Source organism: Toxotes jaculatrix, chromosome 3 (assembly GCF_017976425.1).
Source record: "Toxotes jaculatrix isolate fToxJac2 chromosome 3, fToxJac2.pri, whole genome shotgun sequence".
Classification (NCBI taxonomy): Eukaryota; Metazoa; Chordata; class Actinopteri; family Toxotidae; genus Toxotes; species Toxotes jaculatrix.
Genome location: NC_054396.1, coordinates 20384652 through 20395226, shown reverse-complemented (window position 1 = coordinate 20395226; position 10575 = coordinate 20384652). Strand labels below are relative to the sequence as shown.

Here is a 10575-nt window from a genome sequence, read left to right as displayed (position 1 = left end):
TTAATGGCTTTGGAAAAGTCACTACCTTTGTCTCTCTCACACACACACAGGTTTGCCCAGCTATCCTTGTTAGGACATTACACTGACTTCCATTTATTGTGGACAGACTAACCCTAACCCTAACCTTAACCTAACCTTAGCTGGGTCCTCAGAAACAATGCTGTGCTGTGTTTGGACCAGGTTTTGGTCCCCATGAGGGGACTACCTACTGGTCCCGACAAGGTCGGTGTTCAAACCGGAAGAGATCCTAAAAAGGTAACAAAATCACAGACACACACACTCACACATTTTAGTGTTATTACTCTGCTCTCTATTGTGCTGGATCTGAGCCAAGGTCTCAATCCAATCTATACACATTTGTGACAGCCTTTTACAGTCACATGGTTCATATTGTAATTTCTGCCAAGCAGTGCCGTGTCATTTTGGGAGATACAGAAGATAACCCTTTTTCCCAGCTTAACTCACTGAAAGCAGCAGGAGACAGTGAAGGTGTATTCACTGTGGAGGGTGTAATTGCGGACAGTTTGAGAGAAACATCACATTGAAAGGAGAAAAAAAAAAGATTTATAGTCTAATATGTATTGATTTGAGTTTCCAGCCACCACTTTACCCTTGCATGCACAATTTCAGGCTTATTCATGATCAAGTGCACTTGCCTGATTGCTTTGCACAGGAAATCACAGGATGCGTCGACTGTACTTTCAAATTCAAAATGTTCTCAAAGTCCTTTTCCTGCATTTTTGTTCATTTTTTAAATTCTCATTTTAGCTTGTGCTCTGGTTTTCCCCCTACAGGGCCAGTCACCACTAGCCAGCATGAAGTCCATTCCTATCACCCAAATCCCCTACAAAGCAACATTTTTTTAATACCGTGTTTTGTCAGCAGGGGTGATTTTCCGTCTGCATTGTAGTTTCTAACGACGCAGCAACAGACCAAACCTTTGTCCTGGTCCTCGGTCGTAAGCATTTTTAGACTTCAGCCCTGGCAGGTCCCAGTGAGCCACACTGTGAAAAAATGGCTACTCAAAGCCTCAGCAGAACACCTGACCTGTTGTTAGTGGATTCAATCCCAAGAGAATTACAGGCTAGGAACAAAAAAAATGCTCCATTGCTTTTTTATCTCTCTCACACTCCATCAAGCGCACTCAACAGGCAGCCAGGACATGTATTTTGTGTTTTTTTGTCCTCCTCATTTCTTTTTATAACAGAGATAATAGACAGAATCATTACCAAACATGCGCTGTGTGTCTTGGAGGAGCAGATTTCTGCTACTAGCTGTCAAATCTTTTCCGCTGCCTCTATCTGTTTACAAATTTGAGTAGGGTTCATTCAGTTTTCCCCTTGGAGAACTCTAGCCAAATAAAACAGATGATGCCAAACTGCTTCACTTCACTGAAGTCAGGTTTTCCAGTAGAGTTCACACTGTCAACATTGTCATCAATAAACTGCCCCCAGGCATGCACACCTATTAGAATTGCTTCCTATGAGAACATCCCAAATGGACACTACATAACCTTCCTGGGGGTCATTTTTTCCATTTCTATTTGTCTTGCTGCAAATTGAACTTCTTACCCATCATCATGCCATTCACTCTCAGTTCAGGGGCCAGGAAAATAAACAGTGTAATACTTTTTTTTTCCCCAGGAATTTTTCTCCCAGCCACCATGTGCTTTCTCATTATACTCCCCTTTGTCCGTTGTATTGTATCTGACAAACCACCAAACTCAGCTTGTCCGCAGCCCTGTCTCTGGCAACCATGGAGACAATCACCTGTCAAGGGCAAAACATTCAGCTGTAAAGTGGTTAAAAAAGTATTATATTTGCAGCATTCTGTATTATATTTGTCAGGAGTGGAAATGTCATAGTTTTTAGCAGGTTGACGGGAGCAGGACAGGCTGGGGAGGCAGCGGAGGGATGTGTGGTGCCATCATGGCTGTCAGACTCGTCCCCCCCCCGAGGGATCTCCTGTAGATGGGCAGATATTCTTGTTGCTTATGGGTAGAAAAGCAAAGAGATGGCAGGGCACTTGTGTTAAGAGTGGAACCTCCATGAATAACATTTTTTTTTTACGTACAGTATATGCATTGTGTGTCACTGTGTGTGTTTGTGTGGATATGTCCTTGTTATTTATATGGAAATTTGTGACCCCGTCAAATGTGTGAGCCTCAAGGTCGCCTTTACGTCCTTTGTCTCCTGTATCTGTAAATGCATGTTTGTTTGTATGCATGTGCATTATCTGCCATGTCTAAATATTCAAATCAGTCTTGTTATAAGGTGAATCCCTGTAGTTTACACCATGATACATGTCTTTTTGTACTTAACCTCCAATACTAAGCCTGGAAAGGAAGGTGTGATTAGAAGAGGCACATGTTTCCTTTAATCTTGTTATTTTCAGCTCTATAAGTCACCACTGCTGTTTGTTTTATTGTGACAGCTGCAAATGGAAAATAATATTTATCTTAACAGTGTGACACCTATTGCATATGCATTGCTTTGCAGGTGATATTTCACATTCCGTTTTGGTATAAAAGCTCTGGTTATGTGCAGCTTTTATACTTTATGTATGTGGATACATACAGTATGTATATATATTATTTGTGGACATATATCTACTCACACACACATATAGATAGATATAGATCTATAAAATATAGTATATATTTATATTTGTATATATGTTTCTGTCTCTTCCCCCGTGATTCAATCACAGGCAGAAAAATCTGATTATACCTACAGGTAATTAAATTAATATCTCATAAGAAGGTAAGCAATGTTTTCTCAGAAATCCGAGATTGATGCCCATTGTAGTGTGGACAGAACTGATGATGGCACACCTCCTATGTTTTGTCTCTTAGTCTCATACACACACGCGGAGAGAGAGAGAGAGAGAGGAGGGAAGGGAGAGAGAGTTTGCCCCACATCTCTATTGCTATAACTACCCTCCGGTACGACAGTCGGTGATGAAGCCGTCTGCAGGCGACAAAAAAAAAAAAAAAAAAAAAACACGGATCCGCAACTGATTCTTTTCTCCTAGCTTTTCTCAAAACTGTATCTACACTGAAGAAGAAAATAATGATGTCCAGGCTGCCGTCGGAAAAGGTCCGAAGGAAAACTGCGAACAGAGTCTAAAAAAACAACAACCCTTCTTTGTCCGCCTTCTGGATCTCAAACTTCAAACCCTACACAGGTAAGTTATTTTAGCAAATAGTTCATGTCCATTTATTTATTTATTTTTCTTAATGTGTCTGGAGAATTAATTAGTGCTAACCATGTCTTTGCCGTACTCTTGTATAGTCGATGATTTCTCTTTTTAATATTTGCATTAACTTTTAATAGTAGCGCAAAGTAGCAAAACAACACAGGACAGATATGTTTGCTTGAAGCTAAAAAAAACAAAAACAAAAAAAAAAAAAACAAAAAAAAACTTACGCTTACTTTTAATTTTCTCCTAAATGTTATGACTTTAGTGCAGGTTAATCTTATAACTCGCAGTGATTTTTTTTTTTCATATATTCTGCCTTTTTCTTTGAGAAATAGGGAACAATTAAAACAAAAAAGCCATTGCAAGCATCAGCTGTAACCTCAGTGCCAGCTGTATTTGCTTTGGGAGTCTCTCTCCATTCCTGTCATTCAACCTTTCTCATTCCCATTCTTATTCATGCAGCTGATTATTATTTTTGTTAATTGGGGATTTGCATGCATCTACATTCAGTATGATAATAACGGACTGTTAATGAGTGGTGAGCTAAATCCTCAGTCCTGCTCATAAGACACACAGGGCCACTTGATGGACATCACAGGACTGTCAGTCAGTCACCTTTAGGCATATCAACCCAATCTAGGCCACTGGTTAGTCTGGGACAGAAGCCTTTAGTGTATGCTCTCTGTGCAGGGGAATGGAGACACATGACAGTTTTGATTCTATTATGAAGGCAGGGACAAAGATGGAAGTGCTTGACATTTAAGGATGATGGTCTTTTAATCAAATTCAAGGAGTGTATTGTTATTTCTGTCTAGGAACAAGAACATCATTTGGCCCTTCTTGTCTCAGCAAAACAAAAATGTTCTAAAAACACCTGATTGGATCGTCTGAACAAACCATGCTGACACCATTTCCAGACCTACATAGATTAAAAAAAAAAAAAAAAAAGAGTCAGAGAGACAGGCAGATGAGACTGAGCAGCTCTAAAATAGCTTAACACACATAACACATGTCATGTATTCCCCAGTGGTTTTGCCCGTGTGATGCAGGGTCTAGCCAGATTGCTTTTTCGAAAGTTTAGCCTCCTAACTGCAGGAGTAGTGAGCAGATGCTAACACCCAGGCTACTGCTGGGTTATTTTTTCCACCTCTGTCACTTATTGACACTGTGGGACTCAGGCAGGATTGATGCTCTTGCTGTTAATAGTGTAGCAGGCAATACTCGGGCTATCGATCCCACCCCTCTCAAACCCTCATCCCTCCACCCATGGAATATGATTAAGGGACTATGGCATCATGGGAAAATAAATAGACAGAGAAATGAGAAGAACATGTATCGATGAGTGTAATGTGATGCTTTTCTTCTTGGATGAGTGGTGGGGGTTCACACAACGATGTATAATGATTTATGTTCTTTTAATGCAGAAATACAAGAGGGATTTTCAGCCTTATTAGATCACTTAAAACTATCATTACTGCTGCTCAGACAGTGATTCATGAGGGAATCACTGCAATAAAACACACTGTTGCTTCTTCCAAATGTCCAATTTCATTTCAAAATTATGGACAAGCATCGCCATCAAATCTAAATCAGTTACTGTGCATTGTGAATAACAAGAAATGTTTTTGTTGCACTGAAATTGTTGTCCTATTACATGTTTTGGTACTTTTGTCGTGCACTGTTTCTCCATGCAGGATCGTGTTTATCAGCTAAACCGGTCTAAGCCCATTTCAGTGTCTGTCTCTTTACCCACTGACCTTTTTTGCTCCTCCTCCTCCCCTTAAACATCATAATCTCCCCTGTCAACATTCATTTGATTGTGTATGTTGTTTAAAGGGTTTGTCAAGAGAGAAATACAGAGACTCATCTTTTCCAGACTGACTCTTTTTCTCTTAATCTGTCAGATTCTCCTGGTGTGACTGTGTGTGTCTAATTTGGACCTGGTGTGTGTCAGGGGGCTATGGTGACGCGATGTGCACAGGCTGGTGTGAGGAGAGATGTACCAGCATCAGTGGAAGAAGACAGAGGGGTAAAGGAGTGGATCATCATTCATGGCTGTGCTTCTCACTCTTATTCTCTGTTCTGTGGGGCCAAGCGTCCCCCCAGTGCCCGGACAGCTGCCACTGTGCCTGGGACACGGCCACGGTGCTGTGCTCAGATGCTGGGTTGCAGGAGATCCCGGAGGGGATCCCACCGGAAACTGTCTCCCTCCACCTGGAACGCAACTACATCCGTAACATCCCGGAGAGTGCCTTCAGTGACCTGGTCCACCTGCGGGACCTGTACCTGTCCCACAACCGCATCGACTCGCTTGCTTCGGGGGCCCTGCGGCATCTGGGCCCTGAGCTGCGCCTGCTGGACCTCTCACATAACCAGCTGAGGCAGGCCAACAGGGAGGAGTTTGGCTCCACACGTGCAAAGACACGTCTCTACCACAACCCCTGGCACTGTGACTGCGCCCTGCAGGAGCTAATGGAGACTCTGAACCTGGAGCCCGAAACGGTGAACGGGATCGTTTGTGAGAGCTCTGTGCGGGGTGTGGGCGAGGGGAGCAGGTGGGAGGACCCGAGTTCGCAGAGTGAGCATGCAGGTCAACCGCTGGTCAAACTCTTGGATTCTGGGGTGAACTTCTGCAGCCTCCAGAGGAAAACCACTGATGTGGCCATGCTGGTGACAATGTTTGTGTGGTTCTTTATGGTCATTGTGTATGTTGTGTACTATGTGAGACAGAACCAAGCCGAAGCCCGCAGGCATTTGGAGTATCTGAAGAGTTTACCCAGCCCACGCAAGACCCCCACTGAGACAGACACCCTAAGCACCGGTTTCTGAACCTCTGCTCAGATGTAATTTAAATGGAATAATCAAATGCCAGTTTTTAGGGAGAACGACTGATAAACTTTAAAATACTGCGTGGAGTTACTGTAAGCCGACTGTGGAGGACGCAGATACAGCTGTGTTTTGTGATTGCAAAATTCTTTATATAATCTTTATATTTGTTACTACTGATCCCCCATGGTTTTCCTCTTTTCCTATTGCATTTTTCTCAATTTGATGAAAAATAAGTGAGTGTAGGTTTACTCATTTTATCATTTGCATTTGAGAAAAGAGGAAACTGAAAAATAAAAAAGTGGTATCTCAGAAGATGAAAGGATGAAATAAGAATGAGTCAAAAGAAAGAAATTCTTTGAACCTTATAACCTTCTGTCTCCCTTTTGTAGTCCCTTTCCTCTTCTTTTCTTCTCCCACGATGCCTCATATTGTGTCCTTTTATCTTTCATTAAGCTCTAATTAGGAGTCTTTGACCAACTGACCCTTAATGAACACTTGAAAGGCACTAATCAGGTGGAGTGTGTTTATCAGGTCAAAAAGGACAGTGTGCAAACTCAAATGTGTGTCCTCATCTAATTGCTTGTTTCGTTTGTGCGTGTATGTGTGTGCACGTGGTGTCTTTGTGCATTGTTACGGCCGTTTTTGCTTTGATAACATTGATTTTGCACGGATGCTATTTAAGCCTTTGCCAATACACGATCACTAAGCCAGTTGTTTCAGTTGCTGCCGGTGGAGAATTGCTGATCTAAATTTACTCTCAGGGAGTCATTAGAGCCGGAGGTGAACTATATTGTCTCTAAGCTGCAGCAATCAGCTCAAAAATATCTGGACAGCTTAGTGGACATACAGCTGTCACTCATTGGTACAGAGAAATTTCAACCAGAAATGGATCGTTGTTATAAATTAGATGAGTATAGCCATTTATCCTGGGAGAAGCTGTTACTTAAGCTTTAATTAATCTCCTGAGTCCTGCTTCCTCTCTGCTCTGATTGCTGTGTACAAATCGTTCCGTTCCCAATTTTCCATATAGGCTGTATAACTGATTTTTTTATCAAGCCACTGTGGAAATGAGCACTCTGGTAATAAATGGAATAATTTTCTCAGTTAGTACATTTAATGCTTGTAATGTTAAGAGTAATGCCAATCCTGACACTTGGGGTGTGTGTACTGTAGGAGCACTGAATATTTGGCTCAGAGTAAATGGAACAACCTGACTGGATTAACAGCCACGTTTTTTTTTTTTTTTTTAATTTCACTTGAGTTCATGGTGATCATATTTGCTGTGGCAGTGCCTGTGGAGAATTATTCTCTGAGGGGAGGGTGTATTGTGTAGTTGATGTATGTGCATTTGTCACAGACACAGAAACTATAAAAGGCCTCTTTCAAAATGTTAGTCAGCAACATTTAATGAATATTTAGGACAGTGGTTTCCAGCTTGGGGGCTTGGACCCCCACACGGGGTTGCAAATTAAACCTGAGTGCTCACAAAATTATTAAAATAAATAAAATTATGTAATTTTTTCAGGTTTTACCCTAATAATTTATTATTGGATAATTTAGGCCATTTCTTTGATGCCAAATAGGCTGAGAACACTTGGTTTTAACAGGATCTTTTTAGTCATGCTTGCAGCGTGGTCTGATGGTTGGTGATGTGGACCTCTGTCGATCGACCACTTTTGGATATCCCATGATGGAATTTGGTGCAAACATTCATGTTTCCCTCTGAATTAATTGTATTAACTTGGTGATCCCTTAATTTTTCCTCATCCAAAAATTTACTTTGGTTAAGGCTAAATACCTGCATAGTAATGATTATTCACATCATCCTCAGCTGTACTTTGTGTTCAGTGCAAATTATACAAAGCTAACATACTAAACTAAGATGGTTAACGGTCATAGTAAACATTATACCTGCGCAAAATGAGCATGTTAGCTTTGTCACTGTGAGCATGAGGCTCAAAGCGTCGCATTGCCACTAGCATGGCTGTGGACTCTTCTTCACTGTCTTATTCAGTGTCTTTAATCCCTGATGGATTAAATTGTACAGTTACAAACTTCTACATGTTCATGGATATAGTAAGATATAACCGTACCCCATTTTATATAACAATTGGTTTGGTAAGAGTGGAGGCAAAACCTAGAATAGGTCAACTTTCTGTGTGCAGTAATGTCCTAAATGTGGTGTGTGTGTGTTTTGTAATCTACAGAGAAAGGCAGGTTTAAGTCTGTATTGTTCAGGATGAAGACATACTGTGAATTATATCTAGAGTCAGTTAAACCACGAGTAGAACGATGTTGATATTGTTGTTGTTTGTAAGATAAATGTAGAACCTGGTCTCTGGTGGTAGACCACAGGCTAAGAGATGAGAATAGAAAAGGTGGAAATTTGTTCTGTGACTTTAAAAACAAAACAGTGTGTGGATGCACTAGTCAAGAGCTGTTGGTGTAACGTCACGTGATCCGAATATTTCCTAAATGTTACCTGTCTGTCACAAATCATACATCAAATGTGGATGTTGCTAGAATTCAGTTTCCTGAATGCATCTCTACCAATAATATAATCTTCAACCCCCTTTGGTTCATGACGGTACAGTGATTCTGATAAGCCAAAACACAAGAACCAAGCATGTCATCTGTGTGTAGTTTTTTCTGTAGGTATTTTTTTTTTTATTGGTGATGTATTTCTGTTCTGGTGATTTGTTTTCTCTCCTGTTTGTATGCAAATAATCATTCAAACAAGGGTAAAGTCATTGATCGGAAACCATTACATTAAATAATAAATGAACCATCAAAAAGTGATTTTAGGAAAAAAACAACAACAAATATATAAAAAATAAAAGAAACGTTGCTCTACTTTGTTCATAGAAATGCTTCTACCTTTTATTGCTACTGTAAGTTGAAAAAGGCAAGAAGATGAAGAGAAGTAATAGAAGTACAGGAAGACATTATCAGTTCACAGAATGAGCTGATTATGGTCGGCAGTGTTTCCTATTTCTACTCTACCATGCGTTAAAATTAAAGCAAATGACTGAAAAACTATTTTACAAATATAAAAAGAACATGATATGAACTTCCACCACCACCTCCTTCAACGTTTTTTGTGTTGGTTTGTTTTCTTCTATCACCATCAAACAAAATTAAAATGGCCTCGCATTCATCCAACTCTCCACTGCCTTATTGTGATGTCTGAACCGTTTCTCCCCTTGGAAATATATCTGGACATCACCATAAAAGCATAAAGTGGAAGCAGGGCACAACAAAAACTTTAGGTGCGAATTTTAAGGAATTTCCTTGGGGAAGATTCAAAACCGTTGCCCCAGATACTTCAACATGGGGGAGAACAAAACATGATATAAATAAAAAGCAACTTCAGCCTGTTACTTGGTTTTGTCTTTTATTTCCAATTTACATTAATTAAAACGTAACAAAAACAAGTCATGATCATAATAATAATATAATAATGCTATTATTATTAATAATAATACTATTATTAATAATAAAAAATATACACAACCTCACACAAATGAACCCTCTGCGCTGGCTGTAGAACTGGAGCACCAAAGTCAAACACACCTTAAATCTCTTCAGCTGTGTGAGTGTGTATGCCGAGGCAGAGGGCTCGCCCTGTGTGAGGGGACTGATGGGAGTAGAGAGGGATGGGGGGGGGGGTCAAAGGTCACAGCAAATAGGGGGCAGCAGACTGGACTTTCATGACCATACTTTTCAAAATATTGGTCATCTTGTTATTTGCCTAAAGTATGGGATTTGTAAACAAAGATTCAGGGAGGAAAAGGCCTTAGTTTGATGTGTGACGTTTCTTTTTTAGTGTGAGGTAGCTTTAAAATATCAAAACAAATATAAAGAAAATCAACAAAAAAAGAAATTCGTTCCAAATTGGACATGCCTTGACTGTAAAAATTCATCAGGGACATGTTTGTTTACATACAAGGGTTGAAGCAGGAGGGTGGGGTGAGGCAGGGGACATTGATCACCCTGAAATCCAAAATCCCAGGATGAAATGCTCTCTCTGAGAAACTGTATATATATGTATACACACATATACATATATATACATATATACAAGTCACTACAAATGAGTATCTGGTTGTTAAAAAATACAGACTGTTTTACAACAATAGCACCATTAACTTTTATTATAATACACAGTAACTTTTTGATACACACTGTGGTGGTAGAAATAGGAACACCTGCACTTTCTAAGTTGATAGATTTTTGGTTTCAAAAATATATTTATTAATTAGTGGATGGGATACAGGAGTGATGGGGCAGTTAGAAAAGAGGAGGAAGTAAGAGAGGAAGTTGGTGGATAAGTTTCTTTTTTAAATATGTGTAAGTGGGCTTTTTATTACTTAGCAACAAACTCAGTCCTACCGCACCTGGGACCCAAACCTAAACAATAAATAAATAACACCAACACATTTTTCTCTCTCTAGTTCCCTGGTATGTTCCCGTACTCTCCTCATACTTCCTCCTTCTTGTTCATGGATGTGGGGTTGGGGTGGGTAGAGGGGGTTGCTGTTCACC

General features: G+C 40.2%; 1 protein-coding gene across 1 annotated transcript; it reads left to right on the top strand.

The window, feature by feature from the left end:
• The first annotated feature begins 2877 nt into the window (after positions 1 to 2877).
• Positions 2878 to 6122, top strand: LOC121179552 (leucine-rich repeat-containing protein 3-like). The gene is made up of 2 exons (XM_041034455.1): positions 2878 to 3186; positions 5106 to 6122. The coding sequence occupies exon 2, from the start codon at positions 5173 to 5175 to the stop codon at positions 6028 to 6030; it is 858 nt and encodes a 285-aa protein (XP_040890389.1). The 5' UTR covers positions 2878 to 3186; positions 5106 to 5172; the 3' UTR covers positions 6031 to 6122.
• Positions 6123 to 10575: the final 4453 nt, after the last annotated feature.